The 25,664-nt window shown below is 35.7% G+C and overlaps 1 protein-coding gene across 10 annotated transcripts in view; it reads right to left on the bottom strand.

The window, feature by feature from the left end:
- RCOR3 (REST corepressor 3) overlaps window positions 1–25,664 on the bottom strand; it is a 51,705-nt gene that overhangs the window by 5,173 nt on the left and 20,868 nt on the right. For all 10 annotated transcript variants that reach the window (XM_081489702.1, XM_081489693.1, XM_081489696.1 and 7 more), the window contains 3 exons: window positions 18,475–18,693; window positions 14,882–14,959; window positions 6,595–6,652 (listed from right to left, as the gene is read on the bottom strand). In XM_081489702.1, coding sequence (XP_081345828.1) covers window positions 6,595–6,652; window positions 14,882–14,959; window positions 18,475–18,693 — 355 coding nt within the window. The remainder of the gene's footprint in view (window positions 1–6,594; window positions 6,653–14,881; window positions 14,960–18,474; window positions 18,694–25,664) is intronic.

Raw genomic sequence — 25,664 nt, 5'->3', positions numbered from 1 at the left:
ATATTCTTAACAAGAAGTCACATTAAGAGTGCTCTGACTCTGACAATATTACAACCCTCCCAACACTCATTTGTTCAGCAAAATATACTCCAAAACATACCACTAAGCTGCCCCCATGTCTAGCTCCATTATCTAACTGTCCCCTCTTCTGACCCTATTTATTTTCCCTTGCTCAATGGACTTCAGCTTGTCACTAATATTGTTGCATTTCCAGAATTACATGCCCCAACCAAAACTACTTCCTATAGGGACTTTAGTTTACCCAGACACTTAGGATTTTCCTCAGCTCACCTAGGTTCTGAGTCACCTAGGTAAGTTTATTATTAACTCGTGTATGCCTGTCCCATATCAACTACTTTGTGAAGTCTTAAGGTTCAGACCATAATGCAGACTTCTGTAGTCTGGCTAAGGATCTCAATCACGTCCTGAGAATAAGTGGGCCCGGTATTAGTGCCCTTAATCTGCAGGATGCCTGGGCTGTATGTGGAAGAGCTAGGGCTCCTTGGCAGACTCCTCTGGACAGACAGCAGCCTCATCTGTCTGTCTCAGTGTGTCATGAAAAATTTCATCATTTTCTTTGTATGCCATGATGTGAACAAGGTTGGAAAGTACTTTCCTATGGAATACAAATTACCACCAGCATTACTACAATGCTGAGTACAGAGGAAGTACTCAGGAAATACGATTGATTTTTTTTCTCCATGGAGCTTCATTCTATTTTCCTTCCCCAAGCTACAAGAGTCATACCTGGCTGACTTCTTTATCATTTTTACATTCCCAGTGACATCACTCAACAGCATATTTTGGTGAGAAGGTGGAATTCTTAAGCTCTGTACTGTGGTTGATTAACTAGTAAAACTCGAGTGAAACACCAACTGAAGACTTAATGGACTGACTCCACCTTCAGAGGAATCCCCAACTAGGCTTCTGGAAGTCAGTCTAGCAAGGGAGCAGTGCTGAGCAACTACTTCAACAATCTATGATCTCAGAGCTGCTTTAGTTACAACTAGGACCTGGGAGGAAGGTGGTCCATTCTTTTTCCAGTTTATTAAAAACAAGGTCCCTCATATATCAGTGCTGAAACAACTTCGGAAGTTCTTACTACAAAACTTTAAATTTCTCCTTCATCATTAAATACTACAGGTACGAGAATTCTGCTATGCTTTAAAAAATGTTGAACTTGATAAAAATTCTAGGCAAAAGACAACACACAAAATGTGAACGCTAATATTAATGACCTGAAAACCCTAATTTGTATGCTAATGATGGATCAATTTGTAGATTTCTTCAATAAACAGATTTTTATGATCTGAATTATATCCCACATCACAGGCTGAACCAAGAAAGTAAAACTGTGAGACAGTATGATAGCACATCTATTTCTAATTAGTAACTCTATTTCCTTAGGTGAAGTACTGTCTCTATCACTTTTAAGTGACAATTCACTAAAGGTATCAAAAAGTAAATAAGTCAAAATCATCTAAGCACTCATTATGAATTAACAAGTAAATACAGAATACTTTTCAAATCTCTAAAAAAAAAGGAAAAAAAGATTAAATCTCTCTCTCCTCCTTAAGATGCAAAAGGCTTAGGTCTATCTGAACCATTTTTTTAAACTAAACTTGTGACCTTTGGGCTTCCCAGGTGGCTCAGCTGGTAAAGAATCCGCCTGCAATGCGGGAGACCTGGGTTTGATCCCTGGGTTGGGAAGATCCCCTGGAGAAGGAAACGGCTACCCACTCCAGTATTCTAGCCTGGAGAATGGACTGTATAGTCCATGGGGTTGCAAAGACTCAGACACAACTGAGCGACTTTCACTTTCACTTTTTAGGGCAAGAGGTCAGTTTTCAAAATTTAGTGGGGAGAAAAACTTGAGAGAACCCTGGAAGAGAGAAATTAAGTATTTCCCAAGAAGAGGAGAAAATTGTTTTCAGTCAAATTTCTAAATTTCATTTGAAAGTTACAATGAAACAACATGGTTTCTACACTGCCAGATGATACTGTATAATCTATAATATAAACTTTGAAAGTTTTGTTTGGGAATTCAAATAAAAATATAACTCATTAGGATACTGTGTTATCATGACATTTCATTTTCCAACCAATGTTCTATATTATCCAACCAAGAAAAAAAAATGTATATATTCAGAGCTTTGACTATCAAGACAGTAACTTTAGGAGCATTTGAAATATGCTGTTTCCCAAGTCTGGATGTGGTATTTAGACTTTTTTTTCTTAGGTAGGATGTTATAAATCTGCTTTCAGTGTGTATAAAAAGTTATTTTTAAAATCTTCTTTAGGACTACAAAAAAAAAGTGCCAACATTACAGAGACAAGCTATTTTTAGGCCTAGGTAATGAAAATTTGGGGGATATTTTTCCCTGCTTCTTACAGTAAAATGTCTTAAAGTGAGCATGTACTTAGTATAATTAGAAAATATTAATTTTTCAAAAATTGTTATTTTTTGAAATAACACAGTTACATTTAGAAACTCCAGGGATGTGGGGTCTTTCTTATCAATAAGAGATTAATTTTAAACTCAAACCATTCAAGAACAGGCATTTCTTTTCACCTCCTGTAAATCTTGTCAAGAATTCCTATTGAAAAAGGTAAAAAACATTATCAACAGCAGGGGACAGTAACTGGTGCATCTGGGTAACAGCTAAAGGTCAAAATCATACATTCTCTTTTGAATCTTCCCACCTTCCCTGCTACAAGTTTAAACTCCATCCCCAAATGCTGGGCATTGTGAATCATTAATCATCTGAAGCAAGTGCATCAGAGGGCTGACAGTTACACTTCTGGGCCTCCATTCTTGTGATATTATCTATAACAGAAGAAACTCTAGTACAAACAGGTACCTTTTAGAGGAAAAGTATGAATCTATCTCCACCTCCTTTTGATCATTCAAGTGCTAAGCATCATGTAAGGATCATTACAACCCTTACGTCTTAATCAAAGGCTGAGTCTCCCCCACCCGCTTAGCACTTTAGGGACCATTCTAGCTTTTTTTTTTTTAAAGTAGGAGATAAAATTAGAATGAAGACAATTTCTAAACTTGCAACTTCATGTCTCCTAAAAAGGAATGAATGTATAAACTATAGGGAGAGAAGGTAACATTTAACCGTAGGCATAGCTCATTTGAACATAGTTCTATCATTTCCTGTTTCATATGAGAAAGCAGGAAATACGAGGAAAAAAAACACTAAAAATTAAATTTGACCTCTTGATAAAATTAAGAGGAAAAAAATGTTATGCTGTTTATCCTAATACAGCACAATATTTTAGTTTGGGAGCATTTTTTTTTAACCACTAATGACTATGAAATGAATATACTTAAGAGGAGACCTAAAATAAACATGTCAAATATTGTATACTATGCTTCTGCTCCTATATACTTTAAAGAGTAGATGTTTTGCACTATCATTGCTATTTTTTGAAAACAGCTAATAAATGTTTTATTTTACATGAAAAAAATACAACCGGAATCAAATTCCTTTCTTAATTCTTGCTTAATAAGGAATGTTTATTATATGACTATCAAGATTCACTTTAGGATAATTTCTAAAAGCACCACAGATTAGGAAAAATATGGCACACGCTACAAACAGGGATATTTCCCTATTAAAACAAATATGTGAAGACTGTAATTGGTCTTACTGTTAACTAATTTGTTATAATAGAAAATTTAGATACTCAAAGCTGAAACAGATTACATAAATTGTAGAAATACCATTCTTGCTAAGTATTTTAGGAGGATTAAATTAAAGCAGCATTTATAATATCCCATTTGGGGACTCCTGAAGAATGTTACTGAAGTCATAACATAGCTAGGACTAAAATTAACATAATAAAGTGACAGATTACACAAGTAAAGGCAGACATTCCTATTTGGTCTAAGTGTGATTTTTCCCCTTCCAAATAAGGGAGAACGAAGGGAAAACAGCTTATTTATTTATTTGTTTAAATATTTACTGTTAAAATAACATTTATTTAGATATTTATTTACTATTTAAATGATTAGTACTTAGTTAGCAAAATGGGAAGTAAAATGGGAAATATGTATTTAAGCTCTAGGAAATGAACTTAATATACTTCTTTAAGAATTACAACACAAAGTTTATTTAACAGTGGAGCTCACTAGTGACACAAGAGTCAACATTTCTCTCTCTGGGTCACTGTAACAGTCAAGTATGAGCAAGATAAAGCATTTAACAAATCAAAGTTAAACCAGAATCTGTATGTAAAATGTCTTGAATAAAAAGTTCCATAGAAGTTAAAACAGGTTAATATCAAAACACTGAAGTGGCCATAGGAATAATATCATACAAAGGTTTATCATAAATAAAGATTAAAAAGAAGAAAAAACTAAAAACATCTGCCTGCTAAGGCAAGTACTTCTGGATTACAGATGTTAAAATAAAAACTGCAGTTGTGTACCTTACCCACACCAAGACTCAGGTACAGGGGACATTACTATATGATTATAAGACACACTTTCGAGCATTATATAAATACATGGGCACATGAGGCAAAAATGGCACTTTTTAACTCCCTAAAGTAACTATGTCGGATACAAATACCTTTAAGTTGTTTTACTTTATGTAACAAAAACAAAACCAAACAAAAAACACAAGACAAAACCAAAAAACCTAAACTCAAAGTAAAAATTTCACAGTCAGAATAAATAAAAACAGACATAAACATACTAAGAGAGTGCTTTCAAAATCTTAAGAACATGAATCTTTCCATACAAATTGCTGCATTAGTGTAATTTATTTAAGGATTATTTTTTAAATGAACATAACAATATAACAACACTGAATATCCTCAGGAGAGAGGATATGTTTGATTATTTCTAGAAATACTCCATTCTTTTAATATTTATAAGCTGAAATAATGTCTGCATACATAGCACAACTCTCTAGGTATACCTTGCTATTGTCTCTCTCTTGAAGGCAGCTTTTCGTAATATCCAGTATCCAACCCAGTCATAAGATTTGATGGATCCTACCGCTTAAAGTAGTAGTGTAGAACAGTATCAAATCTTTTCTCTGTCGCTACAGAGAAAGATTAATCCAGACTTCCTACGCGATTCTCTTCAGAAAATGCTTTCACTGCGATCATTTCTTATATGAGAATATAGGATTACTATACTAACCTTTAAGAAAATAAATACTGGAAAATAGGGTTAAATTCTATAGGCTACCACCATGAAGGGAAACAGGCTTTAACATCAGTCAAAGGAATGCCTACTCAAAAAACTATATTAGAACTATAAGTCATAATTCTAAATAAATATGAGACAGCTGTTGAAAATAACAATTTTTAACAAAACCCTTAAATTGTCCGTTGCCAATTCAAAAGAGCTATTATTGAACATTATAAACGAATTAAACTTTTGTTCTGACTCATTCACAAACTTAGTTCTACAATTACAGATGTGCTAAATGCACGTCCAGCACTCTGCCTGTACAGAATCCAGTATTTCTATTTATGAAATGACTGTGCTGTGCTGTACAGGCCAAAGGGAAGGCTGACATTATCCTACTGGCACCCTGCTGTACATTTTCAAATCACACTGGGTGCGTAATCCTTACTTTAATTCAAACTGCAAAGTCTTCATCAATCTTTAACTAAATTACTCTCATATCCAAATGATACCTGCACATTTTTTGAGTTAAATATGTTCTCTATGTTTGAATATTCGGAACTGTTTTTAAAGATGTATGTTTCACTGGGGCCCAACTCTCTATAGTAGTTAACTTAGATAAAAAAGCTACGGGTACTCAACACAGAGGGCTCAGCCAAGAAGAAACAAACTGTAGACGAAACTTAAATCACACTATCAGTCCTGTAGACAGTTCATCTTAAAAGGAAAAAAAAAAATCTACAATACTGAATTGCAACATACAATTTGCCCTTAAGTAATTCAAACACAAGAAAATCCAAGTTTATAGTGCTTCCAATTTGCCCATGGGTATTTATAGTACAAAAAGTTTTCTGCCATACAATTCAACCAAGCATTCTTACAAATGATTGCATTTAAAACTGCAGATGTATATGTATCTATATATTAAGTCTCTCTTTTGTATAAATAGATATATTTAAAGTCAGGTTTTGTAGCATTCAGTGGCACATCTCTTAAGTAAGTTATGGTACACTGAAAGTTAAGCATATCATGAATAAAAATGTACCTGACAATTATCAACTATAGAGTAATCAGGGAAACCAGAAACACAGTAGTTTACGTTTGTGATAAAGAGTTATTGACTGATACAGTAAGAATGAACCCAACTGCAGGAATACTGAAGCAGAGGCACCCAGAAACCATCTGACTTGTTCAAGCCTGTCATAACCATCATTCATTTAGTGCTGGGAAGGCATCACATGCTGTTCAGGACCCAAAATGCACACAGGCTCAGTATATCACATCCACAAGTACCAATCAGAGTTCATGGTCACCAGGACTGTATGGTAAACACAAGACCCCTTTCTTGATCCACTTCTAAAGGAAGGGGAGAACTATGGTAGTCACCTTTCATGACAAATTAAATAATTATTAACAACAGTAACTGCTTATCTTTAATATACCTTGCACTGCTAGAAGCTGCTCCTCTGTGGTCCAACGGGCATTAATTTTCTGATTTGACTACAAAATTAAAGAGAAGTTTCCTAATGAGGATATGAAGACAGACATTTTTCCAAAGTGCTTATTTTTTAAAAAATTTTCACCAAATCATAGATAAGAGATTACTAAAACTCTGATTTATGAGGATTTCATTTTTATAAGACTTAAAAAATATATTTTGAATTACCTTTTACCAACACAAACAAATGATGAAAGGGAAATGTACCAACTTGGGAGAAAGAAAAACATTCGCACTTACACCCTAGTCAGAGATGTCAAAACTGAGAAAATCTATTAATCACTCATTTTCCAACTACAATGTTCCTATCATACACTACATATGTTAATTTTAGCCTAGTTTCAACATTTAAGAGACTTTGTTTTCTTTATAAAAGGATCTGTGACTCTCAAATTTCTTTTCTTCATATTTAGACTAAACCTATTCTTATTCCATCAAAAATAGTGTTGTATAAATTAATGTAAAACTGTAGATAAGGCCTGTGCCCTAAATTAATATTTCTTTAAATTTCTAAAGCAGAGAGTGACCGAGTATAAGAACAGATCTTCCCCCTTCCTACACTTCCTACATTAATCCCAGTATTTTTGTTTAAAAAATTTCTCAGTTGAAGATTTTGACTATGGCAGTATTACAGTATTAAACATCTAACCAAATTTGACTAGTGTACACCCACTTCTTAGTCATTAAGAACCTTTGGCAGTAGATGGAGGGAAAGAAATAAGCATTCTGGCCTACAGAGGTTTATAGTAGAAACCGCCCAGATAAAATGGCCAATGTAATACACATACGTGCTGGGCAAAATAGAAAGTAGGGTTTCCTCTAAGAAGGGGTGTTGAGGCCTTATCTCAGTTGTAGTCTTAGCAATAACAATCTCCACAGTACATAGAGGTTCCGCTGCTGCTGCTGCTAAGTCGCTTCAGTCGTGTCCAACTCTGTGCGACCCCATAGACGGCAGCCCACCAGGCTCCCCTGAACCTGGGATTCTCCAGGCAAGAATACTGGAGTGGGTTGCCATTTCCTTCTCCAATGCATGAAAGTGAAAAGTGAAAGTGAAGTCGCTCAGTCGTGCCCGACTCACTGACCCCATGGACTGCAGCCTACCAGGCTTCTCCGTCCATGGGATTTTCTAGGCAAGAGTACTGGAGTTGGGTGCCATTGCCTTCTCCCACAGAGGTTCTGGGTAATATCAACTTTCTCACCATGAGTGAAGACATATAAGAAGCATTTGGAGGAAAGAATGAAACATAAATTCAAAAAAAGTTATGAAAGAAGAAAGAAAAAAGTCAAAAAAAAGAGACCTGAGTAAAGGAGGGAAAAATCAAAAATACAAAGCACTGAGTTTCAGATGATGAGATTTAAAAAGGACAGAAAGGCAGGCCAGGCAACATGGACAAGCATGTTAGGATACTTGTGAAGAGGCAAAGGAATAACAGGAAATGGGCAAAGAGAGAGGGGAAACAGGACCTACAGGAGTAGTAAGGGTGAACCAAGGCTAAAAGAGTGAGAAGAAAAAAGAGAGAAGACAGGGAAAACCAGCGATTTTTAAACATACGGTCTTCCAAGAGGAAAAATAAGAATGGAGTAGGAGGTAATATCTGAGTTAATACCCAGGCAATGTGATGCTACCTTGGCTGTGAAAGGTAGACAGAAGAAGTCCTTGGTACCCAAGGATAACCGGTATTAGAACCTATTTGAAACAGGTCCAAATATTTCAGGGTAAATGATTAAAAAAATAAAAGGCTGAATGTAACTTAATCTGAAATATGAAACTAAAACTTAGGAAAATTAGTTCATTAAAAGATAGTTACTGACTCCACTTACAAGCTTTAATTTTATTTCTTGGCATACTTTTTCTGACTATACAGTGGTATAACATTCTCTAGCTTTGAAATTTACAATATGAGTGCAGAATATAGGTCATTTTTGTTTTGAAGACGTCAATGATTTTCTCAAATTTCTCTTCTCTTTATTGTTACTCAAATTATTTTTATTTTAAATGCCTGAGTCACTATCCTTTTTTTCCCATCATTAATTCTGCTACATACCCATCTGTCAACAATTTTGCAATTGATTAAAGCCATTCTGTACCTTCACAGACTTCCTAAAGTTTCACATCTTTTGCAAAGCTTACAATTTCATTTTGTATTTGCACTGTATTAGCAATAGAATAACAGAGGAAGATGCTGCTGTCATGGATGGGAAGGATAATAGCTAGAGTTAATTAGGAAAAGTTAGTGAGGAGAGCCTAACTTTGTAAGTGCTCAATTCACTAGTGAATAGCTTCTTGTTTGGCAACCTTTGCTTCTCCATCTATCCCTTAGATTACTGAGCATTTGTATACTGAACAATTCTTGTGATACTACATTGCAAGTGGTTCTTAGGATTAAAGTCAGCATATATGTGGAATATATATATAAGGATATATGTAACCTGGTGGCTCTAGTAAAGAATCCGCCTGCCAATGCAGGAGATGCGGGTTTGATTCCTGGGTCAGGAAGGTCCCCTGGAGAAGGAAATGGCAACCCATCCAGTATTCTTGCCTAGGAAATCCCATGGACAGAGGAGACTGACAGGCTACAGTCTATGGGGTCACAAAGACTCGGACATGACTTAGTGACTAAACGACAACAACAAACAATAACAGAAACATCAAGCACAGCGCCTGAGCAAACGTAAATTAAAGCTGACCAATCAATGTTTGTTAAACCCAAAAGGCAAGAAATGGAGGAAAAGGAATCATTAATGAAAAGGGAACAAAAAGTAAGAAAGAAATAACAAGCCCTATGAAGACTTATTTTTGGCTTATAAGCAAATCAGGAGATGGGATAAACACAAATAACTATTATTTAAAACAGTATACTGGGGATTCAAAGGTGAGAGGGAAAAGTCAAAATGATTACAATGGGGAAAAAGGAAAGTTGAAGGGACTGGAATCAGAAATGGATTTAAGAACATAAGTTTCTGAAAGGCAAAAATGAGGAGAAGGTATACCATGTTCAGGGAACAAGAGGATTTTTGTTAGGAAGCAGTGATAAATAAGCCCGGAAGGTTGGTGATACTTAACTAAACCAAAATATGGTGAGGTCCACTTCTGGAAGGGCTGAAAACACCAAGGCTGACGAGTTCATACTAGATTTAATAAGCAATCTGGGGGAAGCAGGGAGCAAAGAGAGAAGGGTAGGATTATGAGCAGAATAAGACTTTTAAGCCTAGAAAGCTGGGAGAAGGGTGATGCTGCTAAGGACTTAGGCTAGGCAAGACTAAGAGGAGGAATTTAACTTGGGATACACTGAAAATAAGGTAGTGGGCGGAGGCTAAAAGATTCATCTATTCAAATACACTTTTTTTAAAGGTGTTTGGAAAATGCTTATGAGGGAAAACAATGGAATCAGCTTACTCAGATGAGAGGTTCTAAAATCAGACTCTGAATTTTTTAAAGTTTTTTTCCTTCCAAAATTACTCTTGAAATGTTCTTACAAAGGTAGCCATGGAGATAGGCAGTCTCGCAGAAAGTCCATGCTGGCAGTTATTCCTCCAGTACTGGAAAAGGCCACTAGTTTCTCAGTTATATCCCAGATGAAGTCTTTGGCTTGAATTTAGGATTAGTAGTAAACAAAAAATATAAATACTTGTGTAAATACTAAAACATTGTTCAGTTCAAGGAAATGCTCAGGAGGCATGTGAAAGCTAAAACTGACTAAAGGAATGCTGGATTCACAGTTTCCAGCTTGTACCTACTCACTCTGGGTCATATACTTAATAAATAGAGGTCAGGCAGAATTGCCAGCACTGTTGCCCTTGCTGTTACTAAACAGACTCTTTTTTATTTGGTTGAATTTATGTCATTTAAATGTATATATGATATGACTTTAATACAGCAAAGTGATGAGTTTGTATCAGATTTCCAAAACAGAAGAGAAATGCATCCTGAGGATAAAAACTTGGAGAATGTTTTTATTTACATAGAGTAAGAAAAATTATAGCTGAGAAGGGAAAATAATAGTTATAAACATAAAAGTTAAAGTAAGAAGGAGGTCATCATTATGTGAAGGCTCAGAAATAGGCAAGGGAAATGAGTTGGAGCTGTGGAATTTGGTCATTAAGACCAATGTTAACGTTTAAGAAGACGCTTCAGTGGAAAAATGCAGAGGAGGACTTGAAACTGTATGGAATTAAACAGTCTATGTGCTACAAAATGGAAACAGTGGAAGAGAGGAAAGGCTGTAGGAGTTAAGAGGGTCAACATTTTAAAAACATAGGATTCCTTTAAGTTACTGATTTTTATATTTTAGAGCTAAGAAAGTTTGGTAGAAATGTGTTTACTTAAGGAAAGGACAACTAGACTATATCCAGGAATCTAAAATTCTGTGGTAGTTAAAGCTAGCTATGAGGTACCACTGAAAACATTCTTTTTCTTAAAAATAATAGAACAGCAATGTAAAACAATCCAGTATATAATAGCAACAATAATGTAAAAGACCTCAAAGAGCCATCTAGAACAATCTATGACATCCTTAGCAAGTTCAGCATCTTTACTGTATCCTTCCCCTGCTAAATTTCTTCACGTTTTTCCCATTTTTGTCAGTAGTAGTTTCATACTACCTCTGACTTGGAAGAGTTAAAAAAGGTTACCAGGCTACCCAATGTTGAAAATTCAACTCAACATCCATAAAGAAAGGATGTCACAAACCTACGCACGAAAATATCCATAGATTTGGAAACTTCTAGCTTCAAAAAGCACCCCTTTCTCAGATTCTTCCTTCTGGATTCACTGATCTCCTTGCCCCTTACCTAAACTCCACCCAAAACAAATCAAAGCATAATCAAACATGCCACGACTCCTTGCAACACCATCATATACTTTCAAGGAGATACATAAACGTCTACTTTGCAAATGTTCTCTAGGTTTATCACTTGCTCTCCATTCCTACAACTAATACCTGATACTACCCAATACCTCTTTACCACTTATTTCCTCTCTCACATACCCAGTATTTCAGCAGCTCTAAAGTTTCTTATTTATCTTGTATAACATGGCCAGGATAACTTTCCTGAAACGCAAATTTCTCATTACATCCTTCCTAAATTGAAAAAACTATAGGATCTTTTCATGTGCCTTAACTTAAAAGGCAAACTTCTCTTCTTAGCTTTCACAAAAGCTTTTCCTAGCTTTCACAGTGGTCTTGCCCACTGATTTATATCACAAAGAAGTCCCTGTTAAACTCAACCTTATTAACACCTCTCATACATCCTGTGCATTCCTCCTCTGCAACCAAGTGTGCCTTCCCAAGTAGACAACGTGCTTCCTCAGAAAACAGTTTTTATACTTCCACTGAACTCTCCGCAGTGATTAGCACAATAATGAGTACATAATACATGCTCAGGGAATATCCAGTGTTTTTAATTTACCCCTCTGGATTTATATTTTGAATGCACTGCTCAACATCAAACCACTGTTCACATTATTCCTTCCATCTGCCCTTTTAGTATATGCAAAAATCCTACTCACCTTTCAGCTGAAACTTCCCCCTCTAGGAAGTGCTCTCTGATTACCCTACTTGAACAATAGCCACTTGTTTTCCTAAGATCTTCACTTATAAATCCATAAATTTAATCAGTTTGTCTTATAACATCTAGACTACAAATTCTTTTTTAAAAAGTAAATGGAAAAATCTATCCTTCCTCTTTTTCAGGTGTCACCTCTGCCCCACCTCACACAGTGCCTAATGCAGGGCCTTATAAAAAACAAGTGATCGACAAATACTTAGGTAAGTGAATTAACTTTCTTCACCAATTTTTCCCTAAATGAAAATAACAAATACAACCAAATGAATAAATAAAGCATCTTAGTAACTGTTTAGTTCCAGTTGAGTTACATCATTTAGTAGCTTGTTGTTTAAAAGGTTAATAAAATTCTTTCATTAGGTATAGGGAGAACTTTTTTAGGTTAGGTATCAGCTAACCTAAAGGTAAGAGGATAGGGTACATGATCTTTCAAGATTTTTACTATAACTGTTAATCTAGTGTTTTGAAATGTGTCTATTCAGGTTTTTCTCCCCTATAAAGCAATAGGAACGATATGATAAATACAAATATATCCTGGGTATTTTCTAGATGATAAAACATACACACATTTTTCAAGTGCATGTGAGTTCAAAATCAACCTCAACGTAATATACAAATTTCAATGTATGGACCGCAGTGCATTAAGGTTTTGGTTGTTTCATTTTGATCCTTATTTTTACAATAATCCAAGAGATGTAATAAATGGTAACTTCTAACCAATAACTACATTTATATGTGGGAATCTAACATACACTTTTACTATTATATGAAAACTTCCAAAAGAGGCAGCATTGAATTAATCTAGGACTCCAGTTGGACTCTAAGAATCTAAAACACAGCCAGAGGTTCACTGTTTACTATGATGTGTGATCTTGATCAAGTCAGTTATTCTAAGGCCCAGCTCCCTCATGCAAAATAATAGTATTTATTTCATCTACTTCCTTCAAAGTGAGCATCAAAAGAGGCAGCATATAGGAAAGTTATAAATGCTATTATACCTTCACATCTTACTTTATATAATGTTAATGAATGAGACTATTCTGCAATTTTCTGAACAATCTGAGATTAGAATTTTATTTCCTTGAAAATTTGGTGGACTTTTTCTATAAAGTTGTCTTGGCCTGCTGTTTTCTTACGAGAAAAATGTTCATTGTTTCTTCAATTATTTAATGGTTACATATTATTCAGTTTTTGTTCTTTTTAAGACAATTTTGGTAAACCATATATTCCTAGGAATTTCCAAGTTTTGTGTAAATTTTCAAACTCATTGGCATAAAATTCTGAAAGCTATTCCAATAAGGTTTTCAGTATCTGCTATATTCTTTAATTTTTAAATTAAACTCATAGTAATATACAAACATTTTAAGTTTTTTGCTTTTATGCATTTTATAATGGTTGGATGGCATCACTGACTCAATGGACATGAGTTTGAGCAAACTCAGGGAGATAGTGAAGGACAGGGAAGTCTGGCGTGCTGCAGTTAATGGGGTCGAAAAGAGCTGGACACAACTTAATGACTGAACAACAATGAGTAATTAATTAAATATTAATTTCAATACAAAATTTAAAATAAATTTTTTGATGTAATAATTTAACATAAAATAAAGCAGTGCTCTTTGTATTACACTATCTTTATTTAAATATCACTAGACTGTCAGTTTACCTCTGGGTTTGCAATGAGATATTAGTCTACATATATTTCATTCTTTTCCATTGCCTAACGTTCTTGAAAGAGACTATTCAAAACAAACAAAAACAACTTCCTTCATAATGATTCTTCCTTTCTAGAAGATTCTAGTGAGTAAGATGGCATATGAAGCACTACTTTTCTGCCTGCCACCCCCCCGCCCCGTCCATACATAATTCATTTGTAGATATTTCAGTCAATCTGCTATCTGGAGGGAAAAAAATCCCATTAGGACCAAATAGGATTATTTGATTATTACATACATAGAAAAGTAAGGCCAGGATATGAAGCATAACATAGGAGTCTTAAAAAAAAGAGAAAGAAAAAAGATTTTATAATAGAAGCTTCCGTAAAAAGATATGACTGGACAATGAGCATTTAAGTACACCCTTAGACATCACCAATATAAAAAAACATATTAAGTTTTAGCAGAAGTACAAGACAGACTTGAGAAAATGGCCAATCTATATCTCGTATTTGGATTTCATATTTTCCAGGATATAAGTCCACACACTAAAATCCTAACGGGAAACCTGAGCCAATAAACAAATATCCAAAACTAAAGTAAAATCTTGTTAAAACTGTTAAAATGAGCTCCTTGTGATCTTCTTCTTCCTGTTACCCATTTACACAGGAAGGAAACAGCTTTGAACAAACATTGCCATAGACCCCAAAATGCACTGGCTTCTTCATCAATGACTTTCTAGCTTCACATGCACTGGGCCTGCTACTATAGCTATTTTCTTTGCTTGATAGCAAGTGCTAAAGACAGTAATGGAATGATTTAACTTAAATCATTATTAGCCAAGTCTCAAGAGACTACCTATCTAAATGACAAAATAGAGACATAATAAATTATCTATATAATACAACCTTCAAAGTATTAGCACATGTAACCAAAATATAGTAATTGAACACTGAATACCTCAAAGAACAAGGTTTCACCACACTTAGTCATGTATACTCTTCAATAACATACCTCAGGAGGTTTGAATTCTTCAATTCCACCTTCCATTTTCTGTTTAAGTGCACTGTTTACTTGCTTAGCATTCTGAACCTTCAACGAAATAACCAAAAATATGAATCAGATCACGTACTTAGGTGAATTTTTGAGTATTAATAAGTGAAAAGGATATATATTAAAAACCCTGTTGCCCCAGGGGGATAGAACACTTATCGCACTTAGGGTGGAATACACCACTCACTCAAGTAGCATACACATCAACTACATACATACCTAACAGACCAACTGATGCAGTTCATAAGATATCATTTAATTCTCACAACTACTCTGTGAAGTAAGTACTATCATTTCTGTTATAACTTGACATATGCATTCTCAAAAGCCACAGTACTATCCAAACTGCATAGTAAAAACCACAGGGCTTATGAGGAAAAAGAGCTTGAGACACAACACTCAAAAACTTCATCAATGACACATAGCACAGTTCTAAACAGTAAAGAAATTCACACGTGATACAAAAAAGATGATGCGTTATCTTAAAAGGCTGCTTACGTAAGTGGGTGCCAAAATAACTACAACTTGTGAATTCTTGGGAAGGGGAAGGAGGGTTATTTGCAATCAGATGAAAAGTTTTAACACGAGATGTGGGTGTGTATGGCAAATAACACGGTATATGCCCACACAGTTCAAATGTGAACTGTGTGGGGATATACTCCGCTAGGTATAGTTTTTCACTAACAAAAATCCACGTGAGCAAATGCAAAAGGCACATTATGTTCAAACTGTCCCCATGTACATCAATGATGTTGGAACAGATTCATGCTTTCCAAACAAGCACTAGAGCAGAACTGGACTTCAATTCAAACAGTAGGAATGAAGGAGTGGCGGCGGTACACAAGACGGGTCAAAGAATGACTTGGAAACAAAACCAAGGCGTCTTTGTAGACACTGACTGGAGAATCAGGGAGAAGGAGGAAGCAAGGGTAAGCCTTTGGTCACCTGCCCGAGTGACTGAGTGCACGCCGTGTTATGCACCAGGCAGGGAGTGCAGAGAGGGGCACAGATAGCCCGTGGGCATGAAGAAGTCAGTCTGGATGGTGCTTATGAGGCGCTTGGGCTAGGAAATGGTAGAATCTGTAAATCTAAGAATGCAAATCTTCACGATGTTACACATCAAACGAATATCCAAGAAAGGAACTTAAAGCTTTAAAAAAGTTCTTTCACAAGAATCAACAAAGGACTTTCCTGGTGGTCCAGTGGCTAAGAATCCACAGAGGACACAGGTTCAATCCCTGGTCCAGGAAGATTCCACATGCCACAGAGCAACTAAGCCTGCAAGCCACAACTACTGAAGCCTGTGCTTGGCAAGGAGAGAAACCACTACAACAAGAAATCCGCGCGACAGAACGAAGAGTAGCCCCTGCTCACAGCAGCCAGGGAAAGCCCCCATGCAGCCCGAAGACTCAGCACAGAAATAAAGAAACAAACAAACAAACAATTTTTAAAAAATCAATAAAAATAGCTTGTAAGTGAAGTAATAGTGGAGCAGTAGTACTGATGACTAAGTATGATTACAGGTGGCTGAGAACATTTTATTCATTATTTTAAAAAATTCTGAGCACTTTAAAAATATCACAGGCAAAGTGTTTTAGAAGTTCTCTAAAGAGAAGGGGTGCTGTGGGTTGGAAGATGGGAGTCTTACACACATTTATGGTTTGACTAAAGGCAAAGCATTCAATCAAATATATACTATATATACTTGAGAATCCAGCATCATAAAAGTCAAAAGAAAGGAATTCTAAGGAGGAGGAGGTGGCTTTCAATAGAGATGAGAACCAAGAAGAGGGCACTGGACTGGGCAACTCGTTCATAAACAATCTTAAGACAGCTTATTCAGTGGCAGAACTGGGATGGGATGTGGGACAGAAACTAGATTGGGAAGCCTCTGAAAATAAGTGGTAAGAAAGCAGAGGAGGCTAATGTGATAGATTTTGATATTTATTCTAGAAGTTTGCTGGAGAAGAAAACAGAAATATAAAAGCAGTTTGGGTAAGTAACCAGAGTCAAGGGGTAGAGAAATCTGAATGTTTAGGATACAGAAAAACCATCTCGGCCCCATACTACCCTGTTGCAAAGTTCTTACATTATATGGAAGTGGTATAATATTAACTCTAATGGTGCATACTGTGATATCTAAACAAGGATGACACTGTAAGCTAAGGATACATGTTGTAATCCCTAAAGCAACTACAAAAAAAAAAAAAAACCCCAAAAAACAAAGAAGAGATATAGCTGAAAAATATAAATATGATCATGTTACAGCTCTTTTAAATCCTTCAGTGGTTTCCTCACTCATGATGAATTTTAAATTTCTTAACATGACCTTCCTATTAATTTCTGTCTAGCTCTGCAAATAACCTGCTAAAGGCAAGTAGGAATTAATGAAGCACTTTAAGATGAGTGATCTTAAATTTTAAAATTTTAAAAGAATTTTAAAAGAATAAAAGTATTTTCAAAGAATAAAATTGATAAAATGTGTAACAAGGGACTGAGAAGAGGTAGATAGCAAGGAGAATCAACATGATAGTTATAGTCAGAAAAGAGGTGATAAGAGCCATAACAAGGAGAGTAGAGATGAGATTAGAAAGCTGGGGATTGATTTAAAGAAAATTTCAGAGATAAAATAATCTACCACTTGAGTTTGTGTGTGTTGAGAGTAATACAGGCAAGGGATGAGTAAAAGATAAATTCAGATGTTTCAACAAACAAGGAACAGAAAAAAAAAATCTTTGGGGGTTAAATGAGATGTCTAACAGGTAGTTGAAAATATAGTTATAAAGCTTGGGAGAAAAGCCACAGCTTAGGAAATAAACTCAGAAGTCACTGGCAAGGTTGGTTAATTCAGACCAAGAAAGCTCAGACTTAGAAGAGAACTTAAAACAACAACAGAAATAAATAAATAAAGGAAAAGCCAGAGAAAGACTGGAGACCTAATAACAACCATTAATGAGTATGTATTATGTGTAAGGCACTAATGTTTTAAGCATTTACCCTATATTACCTTGTTTAATTCCTCCCAACCAAAATATCATTATCCTCATTTTAAGGCAGAGAAACTGAAGTTGAGAGAAGTTAAACAGCTCCCCTAGGGTTGTGCAGGAAGTAGACAGTGTAGCTAGGTTTAGAACTTAGGATCACTGACTCTAAAATCTTATCCACTACCTGATTATGATAATGAAACTTTTAAATAATACTGCTGCTACTACTACTGGTGCTAATGATGACAATCCATATGTATTATCTCAAATAATTCTCAACAATCTGCAAGAGAAGTTAAGATTATTATCTCAAATTTTATAAATAAAAAATGGAAGCTTAGACAGGTTCTATTATTTCCCAACATCACAGAGCTAACAGGTAGCAATGCTGGGATTCAAATCTGAAATACTCAGCGGCATCTTATAATTTGAAAACAAGGTAAATAAGAAAGATAAAGCTTATGTAACTGAGTGGCTGAGAAAATCTGTAAAAAAAAATTGAGTTTACAGGGATAAAGTAAATAAGCAAAATGGACAGAATCATCAAAAATAATGATTTTTATAAAATACCTGACGTTTTAAAGAGATCAACTCCATGTCCAGTTGCCTCAGGATGGTGTTGGCTGCATTGGGGCTACAGGAAACAGCTACCACATCTTCTTGGGTTAAATACATGCCCTTAGGTGGACGGCACTTAGAACGCTGAGAATGATGGCGGTGTTGTAAACTCTGATATTCTCTCCTCCCAAGTCCAATTTTGCTAGTTTGGACAGGCTGGTCAGTATTACCCTGGAAGAAAAAAGAATAATAGGTCATCTGGGTTTGTATACAGGTATAAGCTGAAAACAGTCCATTTCTGTTACATTAAGTGCACCTACTAAATACTTCTAACCAATTATATTACATATGAGTCCAAACACACACACACACACACACACATACAACAACTATCAATTATGGGGAAATTAGCATACAATATAATGTATGTTTCATTAATCCACTCAATAAAATGTTAGGTTTCTATGCCCAGAAGACCATGAACAAATGAAAAAATAAGGCGGATTTTACATTATTTTAGTTTGCTTCACAATTTCAAGATGGGATATATTTTCTCTCAGCAATAAAGAGGGGAGGGGTAAGCTACAACTTACTAAGTATAAAGTTTTAAAGAAGGTAAAAAAAGGGGCAAATTAGGAATCATGACAATTGGTAGATCAGACAACTGGTAAAAGAGAACATTTTATTCTCACTTTGGAGTTGTTGAAAGAGAACTATGCCTCTAAAAATTAAAAAGAACACAAGATTATTTTAATACTAACAACATTTCTAAACTCTAAGTCTATTTACCTGTGAATAAAATAACATTGAAATTTTCACTTTGGAAGAGGTTTAAAAAGCTCTAATAATGATCACCATGAACTCTTAAGTAGGCTTTCATTATTATATTTGCAATATTCTTAAAAAATGTGATGTAAAAATACAATGTTATTCTGTGCTTCTAAGATAGGAATCCATTAGAAACTGTGTCCCATTAGGCTGAAGACAATATACTGAATAGACTTAATAATTCATTAGAAAAGGAACTCTGAGTAAAAGTCATAAAATAATTATATAGTGTCCAGTATTGTAATTCATTCTGTTCCTTAAAACTCAATTCAAAGCAACACATGACAGATTTGATGTTCATGGAAAATCCTCCCAGTATAGCACTCCTAAAATTGCTAGATCAAGTATTTTTTAAATCTTTTAAAATTCATTTCTGAGCTGGCAGAGGAGTGAAGAAATGCCTCAGGACCAGAAATGATGAGAAAGCAGGAATATCTAGAGAGAGAAGCCAAGGATGCAGGAGCTGACACTTGCTAAAGGACAACAGACAGCAGGTGCAGGGCACAAGGGTGAAAGCCAGCACTCTGGAAGGGGAGAGGCCGCCAACACTGTGCAAAGCAGGAAAAATGACCCTGCCCTGCAAAGGGAGGATGGTTTAAAGGAAGTCAAGACCACTTCAACCTTGGCTGAAAAGAAAGCAAAGAAACCAAACAGAGTCTTTGCTGAGAATCACTAGCCACAGGCCTATATTCAGACAGGTTTGGAGACTAAATTTATATGAACTGTCTGGCCTGAAAAACCCCAAATCAAAAATTCACTTTAGAGTGTCTCAAGTTGGTAGGGCTTTCAGTTAGCAGAAGTAAATGCAAGCTGTCTTTAGAAGAAGGCACTTTAAATGCAGGTCTTGAAAATTTTCAACAAACATGTTCCAAGGAAAATGAGCTCACAACTACAAACTGCCAAACAAGCCTCCTGAGTAAAACACTGCAGAAAGCAAACAACAGAATTATATCTGCAAAGATCACAAATATTACAATTACTGCATAAAGAGAATACAATAAATATGTTATACATGTACAAAGAAAGAAAGAATTGAAAATATGGAATATTCTTATAAGAAATGAGTCCATCAAAACTGACCAAGCAGACAGGCAAAAAACCCAAATAGAACATCTGGAAATAACAAACATTATAAATCAGATTAGAAATTCAATGGATGGGTTACTTAGCAGACTAGACAGAGCTCAAAAGAAAACTAGTGACTCTGAATGCACCTATGCGAAAAATGCCCAAAACGTAGCACAGACATATGGAAAGACATGGAATACATGAGTGGTTAAGAGACGTGTGAAAAGTCCATTACATTTCTAAAAGAATTCTCAAAAGAAAGAATAGCGAGAATGAAGGAGACTTTAGATTCAAAGACTCAACAAATGAGAATTTTACAGAACTTAAGATAGGATTTAGAAAGTACAAATGAATTCAAAGCAAGTTTCAAAAAAAAGAAATCCATAGCCATATACATCAAATGAAACTATGGAACACTAAAGACAAAGAAGAGATCACAAAAGCAGACAAAGAAGAGATCACAAAAGCAGACAAAGAGAAAAGTTAAAATACCTCCAAAGAAGGGTGTAGAGAAGAAAACCCTCTTGCACTGTTGGTAGGAATGTAAAATGACATCACATTATGGAGATTCCTTAAAAAACTAGGAACAGAACTACCATATGACCCAACAATCCCACTAATTGGCATATAACCTAAGAAAACCATAACTGAAAAGAGATGTTGCAGCACTATTGAAAATAGCTAGGAAGCAATCCAGATGTCCATCAACAGATGAATGGATAAAGAAGCTGTGGTACATACATACAATGGAATATTACTCGGCTATAAAAAAAGAAAACATCTGAGCCAGCCCTAATGAGGTAGATGAACCTAAAGCCTGTTATACAGAGTGAAGTAAGTCAGAAAGAGAAAAACAAATATTGTACATTAACATATATATATAGAATCTAGAAAGATGGTACTGATGAGCCTATTTGCAGAGCAGCAATGGAGATGCAGACAAAGAGAACAGACTCGTGGACACAGTGGGGGAAGGAGAGAGTAGCATGGAAACATATAAATTACCACATGTAAAACAGACAGCCAGAGGAAATTTATTGTATGATGCAAGGAGCTCAAATCAGGTGCTCTGTGACAACCTAGCGGGGTGGGATGGAGTGGGAGGTAGGACAGAGGTTCAAGAGGGAGGAGACATATGTATACCTATGGCTGATTCACGTTGATGTATGGCAGAAAGCAAACAATATTGTAAATCATTCAAAAAATTTTTAAAAATTATCTCCAAAGGAATGATAATTAGCCTGACAGCAGATTTCTCTAAAGCAATGACAGAAATCAGAAAGCAGTAGAATAATATCTTCAAATAATATCGGTCAACCTAGGTAGGAGTCTAATCCCAGCAAAACTAAGGCTTTAAGAAATAGGCATTTTGGACATTCCAAAACTGTGTTCATAATCAATAGACTCTCATTAAATTAACCTGTAAAAGATACACTTAGGAAAAAAGAAAAATTATTTTCAAAGAAAGTTCTAAGATTCAAGAATGAAAGGTAAGCAAAATTAATTTTAAGTATTAAAAATTGGGTAAATTTCTTTTTAGCTTAGTAAACCTAACACTATGTGTCTAATGTGATATATTAAAAAAATTAGATGTAACTAAAATTGGAAAAAAAAATAGCATATAAAACAAGAAGGTAGTGGCTGAAGTCAAAGCATCTTAGAGGTCTTAAATTAACCAGAAACTCATTAAAAGCACCAAAATTAGACTTTAAAAGTTAAATATGCAGGATAAAATTTCCAGAATATACAATAAGAATAGCAATATAGAAACATTCCAAACTAATAGAGAGTAAAATAAAAAAAAATCAAACAGATGAATTCTTGATCCAAAAAGAAAGTAAGTCAAATAGAAGATAAAAATAAGAAAAACAAAAATACAAATATCAATCATGACCGGTATAAAGGGGCTAAACTCTCTAGATAAAATAAAAAACACCACATATCTGTTCCTGTAAGACACGTACTTAAAACATGAGGACACAGAAGTGTTGACAGTAAAGAAGAACGATATACCAGTCAAACACAACAAAAGAAAGATGACAGAGCTATCAGTTCAGTTCAGTCGCTCAGTCGTGTCCAACTCTGCAACCACATGGACTGCAGCAGGCCAGGCTTCCCTGTCTATCATCAACTACTCCCAGAGCTTGCTCAAACTCATGTCCATCGAGTCGGTGATGCCATCCAACCATCTCATCCTCTGTTGTCCCCTTCTCCTCCTGCCATGATCTTAGTTTTCTGAACATTGAGCTTTAAGCCAACTTTTACACTCTCCTGTTTCACTTTCATCAAGAGGCTCTTTAGTTCCTCTTCACTTTCTGCTATAAGGGTGGCGTCATCTGCATATCTGAGGTTATTGATATTTCTCCTGGCAGTCTTAATTCCAGCTTGTGCTTCATCCAGCCCAGCATTTCGCATGATGTATTCTGCATATAAGTTAAATAAGTAGGGTGACAATATACAGCCTTGACATATTCCTTTCCCAATTTGGAACCAGTCCATTGTTCCATGTCCGGTTCTAACTGTTGCTTCTTGACCTGCATCCAGACTTCTCAGGAGGCAGATAGAGCTATACCAGACAAATAATCTTTAAAAGTAGAAGACATCAAAAGAGGTGAAAGGATCATCATATACAGATAAAAGTTTCAAATTCAACAAAAGTTTCTACACATTTAATAAATAATAGCTTCAAAATATAGTTATTTCTCAATAATCCATCAGATAAGCACATAAACACCAACAAAACCAATACTAGCAAGTAGGCAAGCAGTAACAGAATATTGATTTCAATCATATTAACTGACAAGCTTCAATTAAGACACATTAAAAAAAACCCTATAACCAATAATTAAAGTATATATTACTCTCAAGCACACATGGAAAAACATTCATGAAAACTTAACATTCTAGATTTGGAGGTTTTAAAACATATCCTCAAATTCCTCAACATTCCAACCATTGGGAAGAGAGACTCTCTATCCTATTCTCCTTGATTCTGGACCAAGTTCAGTAGCTCACTTATAACCAACAGAATGCAGCACATGTGACACTGAGTAACTTGTAAGGCCAGGCCAGACATGGCTAGGTACCTTCTCTCTGTGCTTTGGGGATGATTACTTTGGAGGAAACCAGCCATGGTAAGAAGCCAGATTACTAGGGGACCACCAGGCTAGAGAGGAATGCTAGCTGACAGTCAGGTGAGCAAGTCCGAAACCTTCAATAACATCCTATTTGATGCTGAAACCTAAAATTATTCTCTCTAAAGTCAGGAATAAGATAAAAATATTTGCTATTATAACTTCTCTTCAACATTATATTGGTGATTCTAACCAGTTCAGTAAGGGCAGAAATTAAAAGTATTACAAGGATTGAAAAGAAATAAAACTGCTATTATTTTCAGATAATATAAACCTCTATATAGGAAATGCAAACTAATCTACAAACAGGTAACAAAGATTTCATTTCTCTCCAGTTTATATACAGATTCAATGGAATATCAAGTAGGGCTTTCCTACTTTTAAGTTTGAGATAAAGGTCCAAAAATAGCCAAGGAAGCCTTAAGCAGCACTACCAAGTAAGGGGAATTATACCAGCAGCTATCAAGGTTTATTATAAAGTTATACTAATTAAGACATTGTGCAACTGACAGGAGAAGCACACTAGAAAGCCAGTGAAAGTGCAAATGCTAGTCGCTCAGTCACGTCTGACTCTCTGCAACCCCACAGACAGTAGCCGGCCAGGCTCCTCTGTCCATGGAATTTCCCAGGCAAGAATACTGGAGTGGGTTGCCATTCCCTTCTCCAGGGGATGTTCCCGACCTAGGGATTGAACTCCGGTCTCCTGCACTGCAGGTGGATTCTTTACCGTCTGAGCCACCAGGGAAGCCCCTAGACAGCCATACTTACACAGAAACCTCATCCATGATAAAGCTGATATGGCAGACCAGTTGAAAGAGATGAACTCATTTTCATATTAGAAAACAAAACAAACAAAAAAATGGGTCTCTATCTGACAACATAAACCAAACCTAATTACTGACAGATAAAGGACATAAGTGTAAAAAGCAAAATTTTAAAATTTACAGAAAAAATATAGAATATTGAAATTTGAATATTTATGTACTTTTGATGAAATAGCTGTTCATCAAAGCATGTAACGAGAGTAAAAAAAGATACACCAAGAACCGCTAAAAGATCTCTGCAACACACTTAACCAAAAAATTAGTATCTAGAATGCACAAGGAATTCAGTAAGAAAAAAATTCATACATTCTCTGTAAGGAAAAGACAAAACCAAACCAACAGATAAAAAACAAACACAAATAAGCACTTTAAAAAAGACGCAATAATATATAATAAACAGATGAAAAAATAATCAGCCTCATTAGTAATCTGATGAACGAACTGAGAACACAATGAGATACCATTTCAGATTATCAGATTTCTAACATCTTGGAAGTCTTATCATATAAAGTATTGGCAGTGAATGCTGCGTGCTCAGTTGTGTCTGACTCTTTGCGACTCCATGGAGTGTAGCCCGCCAGGTTCCTTTGTCCTTGAAATTCTCCAGCCAAGAATACTGGAGTGAGTTGTCATTTCCTTCTCCAGGGAATCTTCTTGATCCAGGGACTGAACCTATGTCTCCTGCATTGGCACACGGATTCTTTACCTCTGAGCCACCTGGAAAGTCCTGAAGTATTATTGGCAAGGAAGTTGAATAATGAGTACTCTCATAGCCAATAGAAGTACATCAAATGTAGAAAATGACTTGCCATTATCTAGGAAAGTTAAACACAGTTATAGTCTAAAATAGAGTGGTGCTAGTGATAAAGAATCCACCTGCCAATGTAGGAGACGTAAGGGACGTGGGTTCGATCCCAAGGTCAGGAAGATCCCCTGGAGGAGGGGATGGAACCACTCAAGTATTCTTGCCTGGAGAATCCCATGAACAGAGGAGCCTAGTGGGCTACAGCCCACAGGGTCACAGAGTCAGACACGACAGAAGCGATTTAGCTCACACACACCCAGGAAAAGTTAAACGTGGTTATAGTCTAAATAGAGTAAAGACACTCCAAACAATTGCAGGGTATTACTACTCAGTAAGTCATAGTTGGCATTTTTGTGGAACAATGTGCACTGTGCACTTCAGGAGAGCTGGCATCCCTTTCCCACTATATGCCAAGGGTGTCTGTCAACCCGAAACACCTCCATAATTTTTATATGTCCCTTATGCAGGTAATACTAAACCTTGCTGAGAACTGCTATTGCAGAGGAACCTTTGTATATGTATGTATCCAGGATATGCTCTTAT

Source organism: Giraffa tippelskirchi, chromosome 5, assembly GCF_054371585.1.
Source record: "Giraffa tippelskirchi isolate mGirTip1 chromosome 5, T2T-mGirTip1v1.2.pri, whole genome shotgun sequence".
NCBI classification, from domain to species: Eukaryota; Metazoa; Chordata; class Mammalia; order Artiodactyla; family Giraffidae; genus Giraffa; species Giraffa tippelskirchi.
Note: the sequence above shows the minus strand (reverse complement) of the source record. Positions and strands in the feature narration are given on the sequence as shown.